This window comes from Salmo salar, chromosome ssa01, assembly GCF_905237065.1.
Source record: "Salmo salar chromosome ssa01, Ssal_v3.1, whole genome shotgun sequence".
NCBI lineage: Eukaryota > Metazoa > Chordata > Actinopteri > Salmoniformes > Salmonidae > Salmo > Salmo salar.
Window position 1 is genome coordinate 120977052 of NC_059442.1, and position 24370 is coordinate 121001421.

Here is a 24370-nt window from a genome sequence, read left to right on the forward strand (position 1 = left end):
CGAGGTTTCCTCCAGATGTGACGCTTGGCATTCAGGCCAAAGAGTTCAATCTTGGATTCATCAGATCAGAGAATCTTGTTCTCATGGTCTGAGAGTCCTTTAGGTGCCTTTTGGCAAACTCCAAGCGGGCTGTCGTGTGCCTTTTACTGAGGAGTGGCTTCCGTTTGGCCACTCTACCATAAAGCCCTGATTGGTGGAGTGCTGCAGAGATGGTTGTCCTTCTGGAAAGTTCTCCCATCTCCACAGAGGAACTCTGGAGCTCTGCCTGAGTGACCATTGGGTTCTTGGTCACCTCGCTGACCCTTCTCCGATTGCTCAGGCGGCCAGCTCTAGGAAGCGTCTTGGTGGTTCCAAACTTCTTCCATTTAAGAATGATGGAGGCCACTGTGTTATTGGGGACCTTCAATGCTGCAGTAATGTTTCGGTACTCTTCCCCTGATCGACACAATCCTTTCTCAGAGCTCCATGGACAATTCCTTTGACCTCATGGCTTGGTTTTGCTCTGACATGCACTGTCAACTGTGGGACCTTATTTAGACAGGTATGTGCCTTTCCAAATCATGTCCAATCAATATAATTCCCTACATAAAAGGGACGCCGATGGCATTTCCCGTATGATTGATAAGGATCTCCATATTGCAAATGTACGGTCCCTTACCAGACGTCCACAAATGTTTTTAAAATAGGCCGACGGCCTCAGGCCGTGCCCCAGGGTCAGATCTTCCGGGAAGTCATCAAATGAAGTCTCTCGGACATTTGGTTTCTGTTTTATTAAATTTCAGTAATTTTTCCACTGTTCTGGAAAATTCCACCAGATGGCGACTGGCTGCTTATTGCAAATGGACAAAAACACCAAAGTGACATGGCCATTTCTCGTAAACAGAAAAGACTTCGGCGATAAAACTCGGTGAGCACAGGGTTGGCCAAATGGGCTTTTAGCCCAGAAACAAGATGGTGTTGAGGCCTCAACACTGAGTTAAGGCCCATTTTCTGGGATTAAAAGGTCAAAAACGGTAATAGAGCGCTAAGTTGACCACTTCTCGTCAAAGTACATGAACCTACGGTGTCAGGGAAAAAAGAACCAGCCATTTAGCTACCGGAATTTATGAGAAATCGTACAATTGGTGATGGTTAAAGTGGCCAAACGGAATTTAAAAATAAATAAATATATCTCTCAAAATAAATAACTTAAATCCAGTTGCGGCGTTTCGGAGCTCTACGTGATTTCCTGAAATCACACAGGGGAGTGACACAGTCTGAGGCTAATACACACACAGAGCCTGCAATAGTTACCTGTGTTTGAACTATCAAAGAACCGTCAGACCTAGAGCTCTGAAACTTTATATACATGTTCTAGCGCTTAAGTCGATAGAGCCACAACTCACCGTGCACTAGAAGGTTCTCAGGCCGAGAAACAGCCTCGTACATTTGTAATGACTTCAATTCATTTTGACCATTATGAAAATGACGACGTTTAGAAAAGTCCCAGAGTCGCAAGACTAGGTGCATTGAAACCGCCTCGGCCCATAGAGACGGACACAAAAGTTTGTCCGCTAGCTCTTTCAGGGACCCCGTAGCAACGCCCGGACAAAAGAGAATTTTCAGCACCAATTAACCTGTTAGGGCTAGGGGGCAGTATTGACACGGCTGGATAAAAAACATACCCGATTTAATCTGGTTACCACTCCTACTCAGTAACTAGAATATGCATATACTTATTACATATGGATAGAAAACACCCTAAATTTTCTAAAACTGTTTGAATGGTGTCTGTGAGTATAACAGAACTCAAATGGCAGGTCAAAACCTGAGAGATTCCTTTACAGGAAGTGGCCTGTCTGACCATTTCTTGAACTTCTTTTCCATCTCTATCATTTACTAAGGATCTCTGCTCTAACGTGACACTTCCCACGTCGTCCATAGGCGCTCAGAGCCCGGGAAAAAACAGAATGTCGTCATTCCAGCCCCAGGCTGAAACACATTATCGCCTTTCTCAAGTGGCCGATCAAGGGACACTGGGCTTATGCGCGTGACCCCGACCGCCCCCGCCTTTGGGATTTTTTCCTCTGTTTGCCGAAAAGGAGATTCCCTGTCGGAATATTATCGCTTTTCTACGAGAAAAATGTCGTAAAAATTGATTTTAAACAGCGGTTGACATGCTTCGAAGTACGGTAATGGAATACTTAGAATTTTATTGTCACGAATTGCGCCATGCTCGCGACACTTCTTTACTATTTCGGATAGTGTCTGGAACGCACGAACAAAACGCCGCTATTCGGATATAACGATGGATTATTTTGGACCAAACCAACATTTGTTATTGAAGTAGCAGTCCTGGGTGTGCATTCTGACGAAGACAACAAAAGGTAATCAAACTTTTATAATAGTAAATATGATTATGGTGAGTGCTAAACTTGCCGGGTGTCTAAATAGCGAGCCCGTGATGCCTGGGCTATGTACTTAGAATATTGCAAAATGTGCTTTCACCAAAAGCTATTTTAAAATCGGACATATCGAGTGCATAGAGGAGGTCTGTATCTATAATTCTTAAAATAATTGTTATGCTTTTTGTGAACGTTTATCGTGAGTAATTTAGTAAAATGTTAGCGAATTCCCCGGAAGTTTGCGGGGGTATGCTAGTTCTGAACGTCACATGCTAATGTAAAAAGCTGGTTTTTGATATAAATATGAACTTGATTGAACAAAACATGCATGTATTGTATAACATAATGTCCTAGGGTTGTCATCTGATGAAGATCATCAAAGGTGAGTGCTGCATTTAGCTGTCTTCTGGGTTTTGGTGACATTATATGCTGGCTTGAAAAATGGGTGTCTGATTATTTCTGGCTTGGTACTCTGCTGACATAATCTAATGTTTTGCTTTCGTTGTAAAGCCTTTTTGAAATCGGACAGTGTGGTTAGATTAACGAGAGTCTTGTCTTTAAATGGCTGTAAAATAGTCATATGTTTGAGAAATTGAAGTAATAGGATTTTTAAGGTTTTGAAAATCGCGCCACAGGCTGGCAGTGGCTGTTAAGCGTCCCACCTAGCCCATAGAGGTTAAGGTCACTGCTTGGGCTCCGAATGACCTATCGAGCCAAAACTCGGGGTCGCCTCAGCTATGCCTACACAATGTCATAACTGGACCCGCAGCTAGAATGTAACTACGTGTTTTACGTTTTTATTATGGTTTAAGCAGAAGGCGCTGTGAATTTTGGGCCTGCTCTGAAATATGTGATAGTTGGCTTCTAAACGTGTTGGACAAAGTGGGTTTGGTGTCAGAATGATATCTTATTGACTGATGGACACTGACTTGATGGCTGACTTTTGTCTATTTGCAATAAGTTTAAACAGTGATGAACCATCACCAAAATGACAGACTGAAATCAACACCAACGAGCGATGGAGGGGAACCACTATCACTGCCCGGCCATCCCGAGTTCAACGGGCCAGTCAATTGGGCATTTCTGCAGCATATTAGAGCATGTCAAATTCGTGATGGTAAATACCCATTGTAAGACATTGCAAATGGACAGCCGTGCACCTGGTAATTGGAACGGGTTACCAGGAGCACATTTTTTAAATGGTTTTTAATGCCTTTAGGGGGGTGCAAGGGGTCCACAGCTGGGTAGGGCGCACCCCCCACCCGTGCACATCAATAGTTTGACGTTTTTCAAAAAACTCTTACAAAAAAGACATTTAAAAACAGAGTCCTACTTCTCTCTCATCAAACATGACAAATAGACTTAGGTTGATTCAAGGCTTAACATCGTGATATATCATTTTGTCAATATAAATGCCATTTGGCCATGGTTCACTGGACTTTTGACTTCCTATGGTCATATATTGCAAATGGACAAAACATAATCTTTTATTGAGTTTGTCCATAAGGCATGTTCATATGGTTGTTATATATGTATTATTGACAAAAAAACTTTTTTTTAAATAAAAAAATAATTTAAAAAAGGAAAGAATTTCAAAAAAACGGTCCAGAAAGCACTTTAGAGGGAGTTGTATTTTTGAATTTTGACCCTTGGGTCTTGACTTTATGTCCATTTGCAATATGAACATTTACGGTGGAGCGCGCTCGCCATCTTTGGGATTTTTGCTGTATGACACTTGGCATTTGCCACTTGCCATACGCTTTGAATGAACTGCTGTCCATTTGAGTGGCATTTGCGATCGTGTATATGTTTTGCCCAATGGCAATATGTTACCATTCATTTTTTTGTCCATTTCATGGGAGTCTTCCAGGTGGACTCCAATCAAGTTGTAGAAACAGCAAGGATGATCAATGGAAACAGGAGTCCCATAGCAAATGGTCTGGAATAAGGCGTTTTATTTTTATATACACATTTGCAAACATTTCTAAAACCCTGTTTTCGCTTTGTCATTATGGGGTATTGTGTGTAGATTGATAAGGAACATTTATTTAATCCATTTTAGAATACGGCTGTAACGTACCAAAATGTGGAAAAAGTCAAGGGGTCTGAAAACTTTCCGAATGCACTCTATGTCCCCCAAAAAATTGCATAAACACAGTGAATATAATGTTAGGGTAACACGCACCCTGCCTGTATTTCTCACAGAAACCACTTAGTCTTTAACATTGCTAAAATTGTGCAGTTTATACGCATTTAGGAGTTGAGAAGTAAAGTAAGAATGGAAAGCTGGGAAAAAACACCATTAAAACTTGGGTCAGAATGCAGGTTTCCCTCCCTATCGCACTAGTAACTTGAATGCACCTAACAAAAATATAAAATGCAACATGTAAAGTGTTGGTCCCATGTTTGAAATAAAAAAGACCCCAGAAATGTTACATCTCTGTTAGTGAGCGTCTCGTTTGCCAAGATAATCCATCCACCTAACAGGTGTGGCATATCAAGAAGCTGATTAAACAGCATGATCATTACACCGGTGCACCATGTGCTGGGGACAATAAAAGGCCACTAAGATGTGCAGTTGTGTCACAACAAAGCCACAGATGTCTCAAGTTGAGGGAGCGTGCAATTGGCATGCTGACTGGCGGAATGTCCACCATCCGGCTTCTTCACCTGCATGATCGTCTTAGGAAGATGGGGGGGGGTTGCTCAAGAGTATTTCTGTCTAATAAAGCCCTTGTGGGGAAAAATGAATTCTGATTGGCTTGGCCTGGCTCCCCAGTGGCAGAACCTGGCTCCCAAGTGGGTGGGCCTACGCCCTCCCAGGCCCATCCATGGCTGCGCCCCTGCCCAGTCATGTGAATCCATAGATTATGGCGTAATTAATTTATTTCCACTGACTGATTTCCTTCTATTAAACTGTAACTCAGTAAAATTTTGGAAATTGTTGCATGTTGCGTTTATATTTTTGTTCAGTATGATTCTATGGGTTTGTCAGATTGTTCTATTCATTACTAATTTTGTTTGTAGAGGAAAAGTAAAATGTGGACTGTTCTAACATCTTCAAAGTGCCCATTGACAAATAGTTTTCAATGTATCATATTTTTGGGGCATGACAGCAATGATTTGCCGTGGCGCAGCACCACAGTTAAATTAGTGCAGCGGAAACACTGCTGCAAAGTGTTCTTTCCACCAACAAGAGGTGTGTGAACCGTTTGGGGGTCGCGACTTGGGGGTTTGTAACTACTACAGTAGTTGAGTACCCCTTACACATTATATTTATTATGTACAACCTCAAGGCTACACGTTGCTTTGGAGTGTCATAGAAAAACATTTGCGATACAGAATATTGGCCCCATTGGATTACATTAGTGGGAGCTACTCTTTTGCCAGCGACAGCTGAAAGAAACAAAATATCCCAAATGTGAATGGTTTATAAAAATTTTTTTTTAAATTAATTTAAAAAAAAGCCTAAATTTAATTTAGAAAAATGTAGTCCAACAAATAGTGAACCATCCCTTAATTACAAAAAGAGCTTAATGTGTACAATGACATGTAAACCAATATGGGTGCATGCATGCGATGCATTATCTTTGATTTCTAGCCCATCTAATTTTGCATCTTGTAACAATGACATCTGTGGAACATCAAATTGTACCTTCTCCAAATCTGCTATTTCAGCGCTGACGCTTGTCCCTTCCTCCTGCATCTCCTCGTCCTCCAAAGTTTGCTCATCATCATAGTCATGGACCAACATCTCTGCTGTCGGATCAAAGTCGTGATCTTCTGAAGACAGAGAGCCAACTGGATAACAACAACAACACCACAGTAACATTAGACTTTGCTAGTTGTTATTACGGTGAATGATGTAAAGTACCAGTCAAAAGTTGACACACCTACTCATTCAAGGGTTTCTTATTTTTACTATTTTCTACATCATAGAACAGTGAAGACATCAAAACACACACATATGGAATCATGTAGTAACCGAAAGTGTTACACAAATCTATATATTTTATATTCTTCAAAAGTAGCCACCCTGTACCTTGAAGCCAGCTTTGCACACTCTTGGCATTCTCTCAACCAGCTTCATGAAGACTGCTTTTCCAACAGTCTTGAAGGAGTTCTCACATATGCTGAGCACTTGCTGGCTGCTTTTCCTTCACTCTGCGGTCCAAGTCATCCCAAACCATCTCAATTGGGTGAGAGTGGAGGCCAGGTCATCTGATGATGCACTCCACTACTCTCCTTCTTGGTCAAATAGCCCTTACACACCCTGGAGGTATGTTTTGGGTCATTGGCCTGTTGAAAAACAAATGATAGTGGCACTAAGCCCAAACCAGTTGGGATGGCGTATCGCTGCAAAACGCTGTGGTAGCCATGCTGGTTTAAGTGTGCCTTGAATTCTAAAATATCACTGACAGCATCACCAGCAAAGCACCATCACACCTCCTCCTCCATGCTGGGAACCACACATGCAGAGATCATCCGTTCACCAACTCTGCGTCTCACAAAGACATGGCAGTCAGAACCAAAAAAAATCTCAAATTTGGATTAATCAGACCAAAGGACAGATATCCACCAGTCTAATGTCCATTGCTCATGTTTCTTGGCCCAAGCAAGTCTCTTCTTATTGGTGTCCTTTAGTAGTGGTTTCAATGCAGCAATTTGACAATGAAGGCCTGATTCACACAGTATCCCCTGAACAGTTGATGTTGAGATGTGTCTGTTACTTGAAGTCTGAAGCATTTATTTGGGCTGCAAGCTGAGGAGCAGTTAACTCTAATGAACTTATCCTTTGCAGCAGAGGTAACTCTGGGTCTTTCAAATCGAAGTTTATTTGTAACGTGCGCCGAATACAACAGGTATATTGAAATGCATACTTACAGGCTCTAACCAATAGTGCAAAAAAGGCATTAGGTGAACAACAGGTAAGTAAAGAAATAAAAACGACAGTAAAAAGACAGTAGCGAGGCTACATACAGACACTGGTTAGTCAGGCTGATTGACGTAGTTTGTACATGTAGATATGGTTAAAGTGACTATGCATATATGATGAACAGAGAGTAGCAGTAGCGTAAAGAGGGGTTGGCGGGTGGTGGGACACAATGCAGAAAGCCCGGTTAGCCAATGTGCGGGCGGGAGCACTGGTTGGTCGGGCCAATTGAGGTAGTATCTACATGAATGTATAGTTAAAAGTGACTGTGCATATATGATAAACAGAGTAGCAGCAGCATAAAAGAGGGGTTGGGGGGGGCACAAAATGCAAATAGTCCAGGTAGCCATTTGATTACCTGTTTAGGAGTCTTATGGCTTGGGGGTAAAAACTGTTGAGAAGCCTTTTTGTCCTAGACTTGGCACGCCGGTACCGCTTGACATGCGGTAGTAGAGAGAACTTTCTATGACAATTTTTAGGGCCTTCCTCTGACACCGCCTGGTGTAGAGGTCCTGGATGGCAGGCAGCTTAGCACCAGTGACGTACTGGGCCATACGCACTACCCTCTGAAGTGCCTTGCGGTCGGAGGCCGAGGAATTGCCGTACCAGGCAGTGATGCAAACAGTCAGGATGCTCTCGATGTTGCAGCTGTAGAACCTTTTGAGGATATGAAGACCCATGCCAAATCTTTTTAGTTTCCTGAGGGGGAATAGGCTTTGTCGTGCCCTCTTCACGACCGTCTTGGTGTGTTTGGACAATTCCAGTTTGGTCGGTGATGTGGACACCAAGGAACTTGAAGCTCTCAACCTGCTCCACTACAGCCCGTACTCGGTCCTTTTCCTGTAGTCCACAATCATCTCCTTAGTCTTGGTTACGTTGAGGGATAGGTTGTTATTCTGGCACCACCCGGCCAGGTCTCTGACCTCCTCCCTATAGGCTGTCTCGTTGTTGTCGGTGATCAGGCCTACCACCGTTGTGTCGCCTGCAAACTTAATGGTGTTGGAGTCGTGCCTGGCCATGCAGTCGTGGGTGAACAGGGAGTACAGGAGGGGACTGAGCACGCACCCCTGGGGTGCTCCGGTGTTGAGGATCAGCGTGGCAGATTTATTGCTACCTACCCTCACCACCTGGGGGCGGCCCATCAGGAAGTCCAGGATCCAGTTGCAGAGGGAGGTGTTTAGTCCCAGGATCCTTAGCGATGAGCTTTGAGGGTACTATGGTGTTGAACGCTGAGCTGTAGTCAATGAACAGCATTCTCACATAAGTGTTCCTTTTGTCCAGGTGGGAAAGGGCAGTGTGGAGTGCAATAGAGATTGCATCATCTGTGGATCTGTTTGGGTGGTATGTAAATTCAAGTGGGTCTAGTGTTTCTGGGATAATGGTGTTGTGAGCCATTACCAACCTTTCAAAGCACTTCATGGCTACGGACGTGAGTGCTGCAGGTCTGTAGTCATTTAGGCAGGTTGCCTTTGTGTTCTTGGGCACAGGGACTATGGTGGTCTGCTTGAAACATGTTATTACAGACTCAAATCAGGGATATGTTGAAAATGTCGGTGAAGATGCCTGCCAGTTGGTCAGCACATGCCCAGAGCACACGTCCTGGTAATTCGTCCGGCCCCGCAGCCTTGTGAATGGTGACCTGTTTTAAAGGTCTTACTCACGTCGGCTACGGAGAGGGTGATCATACAGTCATCCGGAACAGCTGATGCTCTCATGCATGCCTCAGTGTTTGTTGCGTCAAAAGACAGGTATTCATCTCCAGAATTCTAAAAGAGCTGCAGTGTGAACCATACACAACTTGACAGTGTTGCTTGCCTCAAAGCGAGCATAGAAGTGATTTAGCTCGTCTGGTAGGCTCGTGTCACTGGGCAGCTCGCGGCTGTGCTTCCCTTTGTAGTCTGTAATAGTTTGCAAGCCCTGCCACATAAGATGACCGTCAGACCCGGTGTAGTATGATTCAATCTTAGCCCTGTATTGACGCTTTGCCTGTTTGATGGTTCATCGCAGGATTTCTTGTAAGCTTCCGGGTTAGAGTCCCGCACCTTGAAAGCAGCAGCTCTGCCCTTTAGCTCAGTGCGAATGTTACCTGTAATCCATGGCTTCTGGTTGGGGTATGTATGTACAGTCACTGTGGGGACAACGTCCTCAATGCACTTACAGTGAGGGAAAAAGTATTTGATCCCCTGCTGATTTTGTACGTTTGCCCACTGACAAAGAAATGATCAGTCTATAATTTTAAATGGTAGATTTATTTGAACAGTGAGAGCCAGAATAACAAAAGAAATCCAGAAAAACGGGTGTAAAAAATGTTATAAAATGATTTGCATTTTAATGAGGGAAATAAGTATTTGACCCCTCTGCAAAACATGATTTAGTACTTGGTGGCAAAACCCTTGTTGGCAATCACAGAGGGCAGACGTTTCTTGTAGTTTGCTACCAGGTTTGCAAACATCTCAGGAGGGATTTTGTCCCACTCCTCTTTGCAGATCTTCTCCAAGTCATTAAGGTTTCGAGGCTGACGTTTGGCAACTCGAACCTTCAGCTAGCGCCACAGATTTTCTATGGGATTAAGGTCTGGAGACTGGCTAAGCCACTCCAGGACCTTAATGTGCTTCTTCTTGAGCCACTCCTTTGTTGCCTTGGCCGTGTGTTTTGGGTCATTGTCATGCTGGAATACCCATCCACGACCCATTTTCAATGCCCTGGCTGAGGGAAGGAGGTTCTCACCCAAGATTTGACGGTACATGGCCCCGTCCAGCGTCCCTTTGATGCGGTGAAGTTGTCCTGTCCCCTTAGCAGAAAAACACCCCCAAAGCATAATGTTTCCACCTCCATGTTTGACGGTGGAGATGGTGTTCTTGGGGTCATAGGCAGCATTCCTCCTCCTCCAAACACGGCGAGTTGATGTCAAAGAGCTCCATTTTGGTCTCATCTGACCACAACACTTTCACCCAGTTGTCCTCTGAATCATTCAGATGTTCATTGGCAGACTTCAGATGGGCATGTATATGTGCTTTCTTGAGCAGGGGGACCTTGCGGGCGCTGCAGAATTTCAGTCCTTCACGGCATAGTGTGTTACCAATTGTTTTCTTGGCGACTATGGTCCCAGCTGCCTTGAGATTATTGACAAGATCCTCCCGTGTAGTTCTGGGCTGATTCCTCACCGTTCTCATGATCATTGCAACTCCACGAGGTGAGATCTTGCATGGAGCCGCAGGCCGAGGGATATTGACAGTTCTTTTGTGTTTCTTCCATTTGCAAATAATCGCACCAAATGTTGTCACCTTCTCACCAAGCTGCTTGGCGATGGTCGTAGCCCATTCCAGCCTTGTGTAGGTCTACAATCTTGTCCCTGACATCCTTGGCGAGCTCTTTGGTCTTGGCCATGGTGGAGAGTTTGGAATCTGATTGATTGATTGCTTCTGTGGACAGGTGTCTTTTATACAGGTAACAAGCTGAGATTAGGAGCACTCCCTTTAAGAGTGTGCTCCTAATCTCAGCTCGTTACCTGTATAAAAGACACCTGGGAGCCAGAAATCTCTGATTGAGAGGGGGGTCAAATACTTATTTCCCTCATTAAAATGCAAATCAATTTATAACATTTTTGACATGCGTTTTTCTGGATTTTTGTTGTTGTTATTCTGTCTCTCACTGTTCAAATAAACCTACCATTAAAATTATAGACTGACTATTTCTTTGTCAGTGGGCAAACGTGTAAAATCAGCAGGGGATCAAATATTTTTCTCCCTCACTGTATTGATAAAGCCAGTGACTGATTTGGTGTACTCCTCAATGCCATCGGAAGAATCCCGGAACATGTTCCAGCCTGTGCTAGCAAAACAGTGTCTGTAGCTGAGTCAATGGTGCTTCCTGCTTTAATTTTTGCTTGTAAGCAGGAATCAGGAGGAACGAGTTGTGGCCGGATTTACCAAATGGAGGGCGAGCTTTGTATGCGTCTCTGTGTGTGGAGTACAGGTGATCTAGAGTTTTTTTTTTTCCTCCCTCTGGTTCCACATTTAACATGTTGATAGAAATTTGGTAGAACTGCATTAAAGTCTCAGGCCACTAGGAGTGCCACCTCTGGGAGAGTGGTTTCCTGTTTGCTTATACAGCTGACTGAGTGCGGTCTTAGTGCCAGCATCTGTCTGTGGTGGTAAATAAACAGCCACGAAAAGTATAGCTGAAAACTCTCTAGGCAAGTAGTGTGGCCTGCAATTTATTACAATATACTCTACTTCAGTCGAGCAAAATCTAGAGACTTCCTCAGATTTCATGCACCAGCTGTTTACAAATATGCACAGACCGCCCTGCCTTACCGGAGTGTGCTGTTCTATTTTGCCGATGCAGCGTATATCCCGTTAGCTGAATATCCATGTCGTCATTCAGCCACGATACCATGAAACATAGGATATTACAGTTGATGATGTCCCATTGGTAGGATATTCGTGATCGTACCTCGTCTAATTTATTGTCCAATGATTGCATGTTGGCGAGTAATATTGACGGTAACGGCAGCTTTCCCACTCGCCTTCTACGGGTCCTCACAAGGCATCCCGCTCTGTGTCCCCTGTACCTGCGTTTCTTCCTCTTGCAAATAACGGGGATGTTGGCCCTGTCGGGTGTTTGGAGAATGTCCTGTGCGTCTTGCTTGTTGAAGAAAAAAAAAATCTTTGTCTAATCCGAGGTGAGTGATCGCTTCCTAATATCCAGAAGCTCTTTTTTGCCGTAAGATACGGTCCTCATGAGAACCAGTTTCTTCAAAGCGCTTGATGGTTTTTGCGACTGCGCTTGAAGAAACTTTCAATGTTCTTGAAATGTTCTGCATTGACTGACGTTCTTGTCTTAAAGTAATGATACTGTCGTTTGTCTTTTATTTGAGCTGTACTTGCCATAATATGGACTTAGCCATATTTTGTAAAATACCATCTTCTGTATAGCACCTCTACCTTCACACAACACATTGGCTCAAACACCCTAAGGAAAGAAATTCCACAAATTAACCTTTAACAAGGCACACCTGTTAATTGAAATGCATTCCAGGTGACTACCTCATGAAGCTGGTTGAGAGAATGCCAAGTGTACGCAAAGCTGTCATCAAGGCAAAAGGTGGCTACTTTGAAGAATCTCAAATATATTTGGATTTGTTTAACACTTTTTTGGTTACTACATGATTCCATATGTGTTATTTCATAGTTTTGATGTCTTCACTATTATTGTACAATGTAGAAAATAGTAAAAATAAAGAAAAACCCTGGAATGAGTAGGTGTGTCCAAACCTTTGACTGGTACTGCACAACAAATTCATGGTTCCACTTGCATTAATACAACAAAAAGTCAAACATGTAGAACACTTACCTGGGCTCGTACTTCCAAAGGAAGCCTAAAAAAATAAAATTAAAAAAAAAATAATAAAAAATAAACAAAAATAAAAAAAAGAGAAAAAGAAAAATAGTAGGGGGTGAGATTTGGAATAACATAAGCTAGCCTACATCTAGTAAACAGGCAAAATCGTCGCAATGACAGTAAATTATATGAAACTATAACCCAATTTAGTTAACATAAAAGATAATCCAGTCTAGTTTACGTCACCATATACAGTCATTGGTATTACCATTACCTAAGCTCTTAAATAGCAAGGTACTGGTAGCTAGCTAACGTTTGTTGGGTCAATATAGGCGTTGTTTGCTAAGGGACAGATCAAAATGTGAGTGGGTGTGGGGGGGGGGGAGGCGGCACAAATAACTGTTGATATCAACTTTGTCACTTCAGCATGCTTGTGTGTCACAGTCTATCAACCAGGGCTACAGGCTAGAAGGCTGGGGGTTCACCAACCACCTCACTCTTCCTGCCTGTTTCATTACACTATGATCAGCTAGAGGGAAATCAGATTTTCTACATTTTGATGCAATATTTATAATTGTATAAAATATATGCAACGGATTTTTCCACCAACAGGCTTCTGTGCCAATGCAGAAAGCCAGCATGAGGGTTTGCGTTCAAGCTAGAATGAATGGCTGCCGGTGCATGGAAGACAAGATATCTGTTAAAAAAGTAATCCACACTTGAAAGAATACAAAAAAAATGTGAAAGTGCAAGGTGCTACATTTTTTTAAGAAACAAAGCATACATGTCAGCCTAATGCCTTTATCATTGCTGTAACAAGGCACTGCATAACCAATTAACAAAGCATACCGACTTCAGGCACTTCAATAACATGGTTTGCGTGTTCAACACCACAATAGTAGACTATGTCAATCTCGACAAACAGAAAATACATCCCTCCCTACTAGAGCTAGCCCCATTTTGGTAGACCGATGAGAGTCGCCGCAAAAATCTGATTTGCGCCTGACTAATCCATTGCGGAGGCTGTGGGGATGGTACAGTCCATCGCTCGAAGACATGTGCTACTGAAAATGTATATCATTATACACTGCTCAAAAAAATAAAGGGAACACTTAAACAACACAATGTAACTCCAAGTCAATCACACTTCTGTGAAATCAAACTGTCCACTTAGGAAGCAACACTGATTGACAATAAATTTCACATGCTGTTGTGCAAATGGAATAGACAATAGGTGGAAATTATAGGCAATTAGCAAGACACCCCCAATAAAGGAGTGGTTCTGCAGGTGGGGACCACAGACCACTTCTCAGTTCCTATGCTTCCTGGCTGATGTTTTGGTCACTTTTGAATGCTGGCAGTGCTTTCACTCTAGTGGTAGCATGAGACGGAGTCTACAACCCACACAAGTGGCTCAGGTAGTGCAGCTCACCCAGGATGGCACATCAATGCGAGCTATGGCAAAAAGGTTTGCCGTGTATGTCAGCGTAGTGTCCAGAGCATGGAGGCGCTACCAGGAGACAGGCCAGTACATCAGGAGATGGGGAGGGGGCCGTAGGAGGGCAACAACCCAGCAGCAGGACCGCTACCTCCGCCTTTGTGCAAGGAGGAGCACTGCCAGAACCCTGCAAAATGACCTCCAGCAGGCCACAAATGTGCATGCGTCTGCTCAAACGGTCAGAAACAGACTCCATGAGGGTGGAATGAGGGCCTGACGTCCACAGGTGGGGGTTGTGCTTACAGCCCAACACCGTGCAGTACGTTTGGCATTTGCCAGAGAACACCAAGATCGGCAAATTCGCCACTGGTGCCCTGTGCTCGTCACAGATGAAAGCAGGTTCACACTGAGCACATGTGACAGAGTCTGGAGACACCGTGGAGAACGTTCTGCTGCCTGCAACATCCTCCAGCATGACCGGTTTGGCGGTGGGTCAGTCATGGTGTGGCATTTCTTTGGGGGGCCGCACAGCCCTCCATGTGCTCGCCAGAGGTAACCTGACTGCCATTAGGTACCGAGATGAGATCCTCAGACCCCTTGTGAGACCATATGCTGGTGCGGTTGGCCCTGGGTTCCTCCTAATGCAAGACAATGCTAGACCTCATGTGGCTGGAGTGTGTCAGCAGTTCCTGCAAGAGGAAGGCATTGATGCTATGGACTGGCCCGCCCATTCCCCAGACCTGAATCCAATTGAGCACATCTGGGACATCATGTCTCGCTCCATCCACCAACGCCACGTTGCACCACAGACTGTCCAGGAGTTGGTGGATGCTTTAGTCCAGGTCTGGGAGGAGATCCCTCAGGAGACCATCTGCCACCTCATCAGGAGCATGCCCAGGCGTTGTAGGGAGATCATACAGGCACGTGGAGGCCACACACACTACTGAGCCTGATTGTGACTTGTTTTAAGGACATTACATCAAATTTGGATCAGCCTGTAGTGTGGTTTTCCACTTTAATTTTGAGTGTGACTCCAAATCCAGACCTCCATGGGTTGATAAATTGGATTTCCATTGATTATTTGTGTGATTTTGTTGTCAGCACATTCAACTATGTAAAAAAAAAAAAGTATTTAATAAGATTATTTCTTTCATTCAGATCTAGGATGTGTTGTTTAGGATCTAGGATGTGTTGTTTGTTTAGACGTGGTCTCCTGATGTACTGGCCTGTCTCCTGGTAGCGCCTCCATGCTCTGGACACTACGCTGACAGACACAGCAAACATTCTTGCCACAGCTCGCATTGATGTGCCATCCTGGATGAGCTGCACTACCTGAGCCACTTGTGTGGGTTGTAGACTCCGTCTCATGCTACCACTAGAGTGAAAGCACCGCCAGCATTCAAAAGTGACCAAAACATCAGCCAGGAAGCATAGGAACTGAGAAGTGGTCTGTGGTCACCACCTGCAGAACCACTCCTTTATTGGGGGTGTCTTGCTAATTGCCTATAATTTCCACCTGTTGTCTATTCCATTTGCACAACAGCATGTGAAATTTATTGTCAATCAGTGTTGCTTCCTAAGTGGACAGTTTGATTTCACAGAAGTGTGATTGACTTGGAGTTACATTGTGTTGTTTAAGTGTTCCCTTTATTTTTTTGAGCAGTATGTATATATGGCAGATCCTGCTTCTGTTGCCTGTTTGAGAGTTTGTTTAATAGCATACTCATTCCATAAGCTCTGCCTCACACAACATGTTGGATAAAGCCATTTCACAATTGCAGCTGTTTTTAAATATTTGCTATGCTGTAAAAGCCTTTACATATTTTTCTCATTAGAACAGGGTCTCAGGTATAACTAATAATTTATGTTGTTTACACTGTTCCAAAAACTGTCTAATATAATATTGTAAAAAATAATAATGTTTTACCTTTATTTAACTAGGCAAGTCAGTTAAGAACAAATTCTTATTTACAGTGACAGCCTACCCCGGCCAAACCAGGACGACACTGGGCCAATTGTACACCGCCCTATTGGCCTCCCAATCACAGCCAAATGCGATTCAGCCTGGATTCGAACCAGGGACTGTAGTGTCGCCTCTTGCACTGAGATGCAGTGCTTTAGACCGCTGTGCCACTCGGGAGCTCACAACCAGTCACAATGTCGTTACTTTTTTTCAATCCAACATGTAGGGTACTTTAGTTGTATAAAACGGTTGGATGGAAACCTGTTTAATGGTGGTGGGTTTTGAGGATTTTGAGGATGCTGAAATTATATTTTCTATGAATGTGAGCAGGCCTTCAAGAGACTTTTGAAGTAGCCTAATCAGATTAAAACATTGTGACTGGATGTGTTGATGCCACTTACAGGACATAAAATGTAGTTTTTGGTCCACCAGCCGATGTCGCAGATAGATTTAAAAATCTACCACCCACTCAGATTTTTTTACCAGACAAAATATATTTTTCAGCAACAAAACATGAGCATGCTTTGTAATGTTTCTAAAACAATAAATGTATTACTAGCCAGAAATAATGTAATATATTGTTAACATTTTATTTTTTGTGACCTAGTCTTAACCAAATCACATATCATGAGACAAATGTTCAAATGCCCCTTTAAGGGCGGGAGGCCACATTGGTAGCGTGACTCAAGTCATGTTTGTGCCTGTGAGATTGAGACTGACTAGTAGATGCGCTGTCTTCTCTTCCCTAGCAGTTGAAACGCAAACATAGAAAAACAACCTAGCGTGTGAACAAAACAATGTAAATAGCCAAGAAACAGTGACAATGTCTCACTTCAGTAGACTTTCATTTCAAGTAAATTACACCAACTTTTAAGCCTGTGTGCAGCGCTTCTAAAAATGTATCCATCACTTCACATGCGCAGAGTCCCCAGCCAGGCAGTGTTGCAGCACGAGTAGGAATAGGCTATATGGGATTCGTAGTTGACTTTGTGCGATTAATTTACCAGCTATGAAACAAAATGGCAGAAATACTTGGAAATCTACTGCAGCATTTATTTTACTATAAATGTGATCATACTTTCTATTCACAAATCCGAGTTAACTGCTCACACTGTGGAGCACTGACCACCCGCCAAAGTGGCTGGTGAAATACATATCTTACCCGCCAATGGCAAAATCTACCCGCATTTGGCAGGTGTAAATTTTAGGCCCTCGCAACATAAAAATGTAATACATTTTAAAAGTTAAATGATAACTATTTTGGATATATTGAAGTGTAGGTTCTAGGTGCGCGAAGAATAGCCGCTTGGAGAGGATGCAGTGTGTACTAAGCATTCCTGAATAACTGGGCCTGCCAGGAGCATATGTGGCCACATTAATATAGGATGATTTGGGAGAATGAAGATCTACAACAGAGAGTATACAGTATCAAAAGTAAAAATACAACCAGACTGGCCTGCTACTCTTTCTAGACCTTAAACTGAAGAGAGTAGACCCACAACTGAGCCAAATCGATTGAAACATTCAAATCACAGGGCTTTTGTGCTGTTACTCATATTACATTTTCACTGCAACCTTGAGTAGAATTTTGTACTCGATTGAAAACAATAACGCATTTTTTCGTCGCATTGTTGTAGGCTAGTCTTGGTAGGACAATTGTATTGCCCCTATTGTACTACTTCCGGGTTTGGAGAAGGTAGTCGCACTTCGCGTCGCTCCACAGGTAATATTACATTTCATTACATTACAACGGTTTGATTTGTTTGATCTGAGCAATTTTTTCTTAGCTAGCTACATAGCCGTCTTTGTATCAAAGATAATTGTGTAGTTTAGAGTAATTATCGAGGTTAGCTAGCCAGCCAGCTGTTTTCATCCTCCTAACTTAGTCAACACTGCTAGCTAGCCAACTTCTACTGACTAGCAGCACTGTAGAAACTATTACATTACAACGGAATGACTTGATTAGTGTAGTGCTAGCTAGCTACATAGCTGTCTTTGCTGTCTTTGTATATAAGATAATTGTGTAGTTTAGAGTAATTATCGAGGTTAGCTAGCCAGCCGCGCCGCGACGCCGTTGTCCAGACTTAGTCAACACACCTAGTCATCATCAAACCCACTGCTAGCTAGCCAACCTTTACTGACTAGCAGCACTGTAGAAACTAATACATTACAATGGAACGATTTGACTAGTGCAGTGTTAGTTGACTTTGTCATAGTTTGATAATTGTGTAGTTTGGAGTAATTAGAGGTTAGCTAGCCAGCTATTTTCGTCCCCCGCGACGAAAATAGGTTACCTAGCCAGCTACACGTTCAAACAAAGTCAACAACGCAGCCACTGCTAGCTAGCCTACTTCACCAGCCAGCAGTACTGTATCATCTTCGTCATTTTTAGTCAATAACATTTTTGCAACGTAAGCTTAACTTTCTGAACAGTCGAGAAGTGTAGTCCACTTGTCATTCCAATCTCCTTTGCATTAGCGTAGCCTCTTCTGTAGCCTGTCAACTATGTGTCTGTCTATCCCTGTTCTCTCCCCTCTGCACAGGCCACACAAACGCTTCACACCGCGTGGCCGCTGCCACTCTAACCTGGTGGTCCCAGCGCGCACGACCCACGTGGAGTTCCAGGTCTCCGGCAGCCTCTGGAACTGCCGGTCTGCGGCCAACAAGGCAGAGTTCATCTCAGCCTATGCTACCCTCCAGCACCTCGACTTCTTGGCACTGACGGAAACATGGATTACCACAGATAACACTGCTACTCCTACTGCTCTCTCCTCGTCTGCCCACGTGTTCTCGCATACCCCGAGAGCATCTGGCCAGCGGGGTGGTGGCACTGGAATCCTCATCTCTCCCAAGTGGACATTCTCTCTTTCTCCCCTGACCCATCTGTCTATGGCCTCCTTTGAATTCCATGCTGTCACAGTTACCAGCCCGTTCAAGCTTAACATCCTTATCATTTATCACCCTCCAGGTTCCCTTGGAGAGTTCATCAATGAGCTTGACGTCTTGATAAGTTCCTTTCCTGAGGATGGCTCACCTCTCACAGTTCTGGGTGACTTTAACCTCCCCACGTCTACCTTTGACTCATTCCTCTCTGCCTCCTTCTTTCCACTCCGCTCCTCTTTTGACCTCACCCTCTCACCTTCCCCCCCTACTCACAAGGCAGGCAATACACTTGACCTCATCTTTACTAGATGCTGTTCGTCCACTAATCTCATTGCAACTCCCCTCCAAGTCTCCGACCACTACCTTGCATCCTTTTCCCTCTCGCTCTCATCCAACACTTCTCACTCTGCCCTTACTCGGATGGTATTGCGCCGTCCCAACCTTCGCTCTCTCTCACGCTACTCTCTCCTCTTCCATCCTATCATCTCTTCCCTCTGCTCAAACCTTCTCCAACCTATCCCCTGATTCTGCCTCCTCAACCCTCCTCTCCTCCCTTTCTGCATCCTTTGATTCTCTATGTCCCTTATCCTCCAGGCCGGCTCGGTCCTCCCCTCCTGCTCCGTGGCTCGACGACTCATTGCGAGCTCACAGAACAGGGCTCCGGGCAGCCGAGCGGAAATGGAGGAAAACTCGCCTCCCTGCGGACCTGGCGTCCTTTCACTCCCTCCTCTCTACATTTTCCCCTCTTCTGCTAAAGCCACTTTCTACCACTCTAAATTCCAAGCATCTGCCTCTAACCCTAGGAAGCTCTTTGCCACCGTCTCCTCCCTCCTGAATCCTCCTCCCCCCCCCCTCCTCCCTCTCTGCGGATGACTTCGTCAACCATTTTGAAAAGAAGGTTGATGACGTCCGATCCTCGTTTGCTAAGTCAAACGACACCGCTGGTCCTGCTCACACTGCCCTACCCTGTGCTTTGACCTCTTTCTCCCCTCTCTCTCTAGATGAAATCTCGCGTCTTGTGACGGCCGGCCGCCCAACAACCTGCCCGCTTGACCCTATCCCCTCCTCTCTTCTCCAGACCATTTCCGGAGACCTTCTCCCTTACCTCACCTCGCTCATCAACTCATCCTTAACCGCTGGCTACGTCCCTTCCGTCTTCAAGAGAGCGAGAGTTGCACCCCTTCTGAAAAAACCTACACTCGATCCCTCCGAAGTCAACAACTACAGACCAGTATCCCTTCTTTCTTTTCTCTCCAAAACTCTTGAACGTGCCGTCCTTGGCCAGCTCTCCTGCCATCTCTCTCAGAATGACCTTCTCGATCCAAATCAGTCATGTTTCAAGGCTGGTCATTCAACTGAGACGGCTCTTCTGTGTCACGGAGGCTCTCCGCACTGCTAAAGCTAACCCTCTCTCCTCTGCTCTCATCCTCCTAGACCCATCTGCTGCCTTTGATACGGTGAATCAGATCCTCCTCTCCACCCTCTCCGAGTTGGGCATCTCCGGCGCGGCCCACGTTTGGATTGCGTCCTACCTGACAGGTCGCTCCTACCAGGTGGCGTGGCGAGAATCTGTCTCCGCACCACGTGCTCACACCACTCGTGTCCCCCAGGGCTCTGTTCTAGGCCCTCTCCTCGCTATACACCAAGTCACTTGGCTCTGTCATATCCTCACATGGTCTCTCCTATCATTGCTATGCAGACGACACACAATTAATCTTCTCCTTTCCCCCTTCTGATAACCAGGTGGCGAATCGCATCTCTGCATGTCTGGCAGACATATCAGTGTGGATGACGGATCACCACCTCAAGCTGAACCTCGGCAAGACGGAGCTGCTCTTCCTCCCGGGGAAGGACTGCCCGTTCCATGATCTCGCCATCACGGTTGACAACTCCCTTGTGTCCTCCTCCCAGAGTGCTAAGAACCTTGGCGTGATCCTGGACAACACCCTGTCGTTCTCCACTAACATCAAGGCGGTGACCCGATCCTGTAGGTTCATGCTCTACAACATTCGCAGAGTACGACCCTGCCTCACACAGGAAGCGGCGCAGGTCCTAATCCAGGCACTTGTCATCTCCCGTCTGGATTACTGCAACTCGCTGTTGGCTGGGCTCCCTGCCTGTGCCATTAAACCCCTACAACTCATCCAGAACGCCGCAGCCCGTCTGGTGTTCAACCTTCCCAAGTTCTCTCACGTCACCCCGCTCTCTCCACTGGCTTCCTGTTGAAGCTCGCATCCGCTACAAGACCATGGTGCTTGCCTACGGAGCTGTGAGGGGAACGGCACCTCCGTACCTTCAGGCTCTGATCAGGCCCTACACCCAAACAAGGGCACTGCGTTCATCCACCTCTGGCCTGCTCGCCTCCCTACCTCTGAGGAAGCACAGTTCCCTCTCAGCCCAGTCAAAACTGTTCGCTGCTCTGGCACCCCAATGGTGGAACAAGCTCCCTCACGACGCCAGGACAGCGGAGTCAATCACCACCTTCCGGAGACACCTGAAATCCCACCTCTTTAAGGAATACCTAGGATAGGATAAAGTAATCCTTCTAACCCCCCCCCCCTTAAAAGATTTAGATGCACTATTGTAAAGAGGTTGTTCCACTGGATATCATAAGGTGAATCCACCAATTTGTAAGTCGCTCTGGATAAGAGCGTCTGCTAAATGACTTAAATGTAAAGATCAATAGGGGAGCTTTTTGAGCTGTGTGTCATGTCTTCACTGTTCTTTCATGCTCAATGATACACCTTGCCTTTCCGCTATTCCTATTTTTATGTTGTGGATTTATATTACAATTGATGCAGCTTTGAATGCTTTTATTATGTGTGGTATGATCGCGAGTTAGCCTATTGCACATCTGGACAAATTATCCCCCTACCACTATTGTCACTGAACGGTGGATAGAGTGCAGGATAGACCGTCAGACCATAGTGACCTGTGATATAGCGAAAGTTAGCACAGTGCATAAGGGATGTACCAAAACACAATTTGATAAGGAAATGTTGCTAGGACGGAAGACATTATAAAGTAAAACCTGCGAATACCGAATGTAAACCGTCAGGGGGGGGAACACTACCCTCCCCTGTGCCTAATGAAAAAAAAAAAACAATCCAACGATAATAATAGTTTGACCCCCCCCAGTAAATTGCATGAAATCGTAATCTCTGTGCGTTCAGCAGTAACCACAATCGTGTAGCTAGTTAGCTCGTGTTATGGTCGTGTTAAAACGATAGTTTTCCTTAACACACCAGCTACGGCCCAATGCTGAATTCTCGAGAGCTAACGCGTTAACGTTAAAGCCGCTTAATATAGCCTACAACGTTACGTTAGCTAAATGTTTTATCTAACGTTTAGGTAGCTACCTAATTTGTGAACAGTAAAACGAAATGCAATGCCACTGAGCACAGTTACCGACAAACGTTTGAGTCATCTCAGTTGATATTGTAGAAAAATCGAATTTCACTGGACTTATCGGTACGAAACATTCTAGCTGTCCAGGTAACGTAACTAACTAGCTAGCAAAGTATGCTCCGATGCGAACCCCTGCCATGGACCTAACGTTAGCGAACTGTTAGCTAGCTAGGCTACAACCACAGATAGGAAGGTTAGTTATAAATATATTTGCTGTAACCGAGGACGCCGCTGTTTGATTTTTTTTTAATGCTAAATTACAATACTGAAAATCGGCAATTCAGATTAAAACCTTAAAGACCACTGTCGATAGTGACACCGTTGATTTAACACAATCTACCTGAAAAATATAGCTTTCAAATAGCTAAGATGCTTCTGCCCGGTTTTCTTACTCACCTCCGCCATATTTGTACATTTAATTCACAACGAAGATTGTCCTTTATATTGACAAGATATTCAAGTGACCACTCTAACAATGGTAATACATGTCCTCAAAGATGGAAGGCAGGCGAGATCAGGTGGGAGTCGACCATTCTAGCCAATGAGAGGATAGATACGCGTGTGAACAACAGGCCATTGAGATAGATAGAGGGCTCATCTTGCCATCTCTATTTTAAAGTAGTCCATTTTTCTTCTTCATTGGCTGATTGCGCCCAACTCGTAGGAATCCCCACCCAGTTTACTATTTTAAAATGGTGGAAGCCCTCATTGACAATGACCATGCTAAAATAGGCTACATCCATGATGAGTCCTCTATCAATCTCTATGACAACAGGCGCAACTCCGATATGAAGTCATTTTTGGTTAAGGGACAAGATGTATCTTGTTTGTTTTTTGGCACAGCTGTACAAGTGGATAGTTCAGATGGTAGCGTTAGGGCGATTGATAACGGTGATAAAACCAGTGATGATCAGCTAATTACACCTGTTGTAAATATGAGGAACAGGAGTAAGAGAAATCATAATGAGGGTGATGGAGGGATGAATACTGCTGGGGAAACAATGAGTAGTGTTGAGAGTAGACCTGTAACGTGCAGGACCACTCTAGAGAAAGAGGTTGGAGTAGAACGTTAGAAAGTTATGGTAGTGTCCCCAGAACCAGCTTGTAAATACTTCCATCCTTTGCGTTTGACAAAAGCAATTAGGAAAGAGATTGGGGTGATTAATGATGCCAAAACCCTGGGTTATGGGAAGGTCCTGATAATTTAAATAGTAAAATTGAGCAGGAGAATATTTTGAAATTTAACTCACTAAATGGGGGTTGGGTGAAATGTCACATTCCAGGTGCTATGTCTAAACTGAGAGGAGTAATTGCTGGGATGCCTTTGGAAATTTCTATGGAAGAAGTTTTTTATTTTTTATTTAACCATTATTTAACTAGGCAAGTCAGTTAAGTACAAATTATTATTTACAATGACGGCCTAACCCGGACGATGCTGGACCAATTGTGCACTGCCCTATGGCACTCCTGAGTACAGCCAGTTGTGATACAGCCCAGGATAGAACCAGGGTCTGTAGTGACGCCTCTAGCAGTGAGATGCAGTGCCTTAGACCACTGCCCCACTCGGGAGGCCCTTAAGTTAAGGCTTCCCTGAAAAGAGGAAATGTTATTGAGCAAAAAGGATGAAAAGCAAAAAGTAGGGTAGGGTGCAGCTAGGATCACTCAGTTATCCTGTTAGAGAGTATGTGCCACCCACTAGTGGTTCCTTGTGGCCCCCCTAAATGTGGAGTATGAAATAATTTCTAATTTAATAACAAATTTTTGCTATCGTTCTTTTTTTACATCCGTTATTAGAGAGTGGCAACGCGGAACACTAATTTAACCCACACATTTTTTAGAGGGACGGCTTTAGGCAAAACACAACAGTATCGTACCACATGCAAAACGATATGACAACAATAACGTCTAATGTAACTGGCACCTCTAACAGTACAACTGGCCCCAGCTTGGCCCCCCCAGTTGAAATGGTCTAGAACTGCCACTGGTGCCACCTACACTTCGGTGCTTTAAGTGTGCAT

The 24370-nt window shown here is 44.4% G+C and overlaps 1 protein-coding gene across 1 annotated transcript in view; it reads right to left on the reverse strand.

Moving 5' to 3' along the window:
• Positions 1 to 22868, reverse strand: part of mier3a (mesoderm induction early response 1, family member 3 a) — a 54888-nt gene extending 32020 nt beyond the window's left edge. Inside the window, 3 exon segments of the mRNA XM_045688037.1 lie at positions 6040 to 6185; positions 12673 to 12697; positions 22749 to 22868. Coding sequence (XP_045543993.1) covers positions 6040 to 6185; positions 12673 to 12697; positions 22749 to 22757 — 180 coding nt within the window. The 5' untranslated portion in view covers positions 22758 to 22868.
• Between the last annotated feature and the right edge of the window lie 1502 nt (positions 22869 to 24370).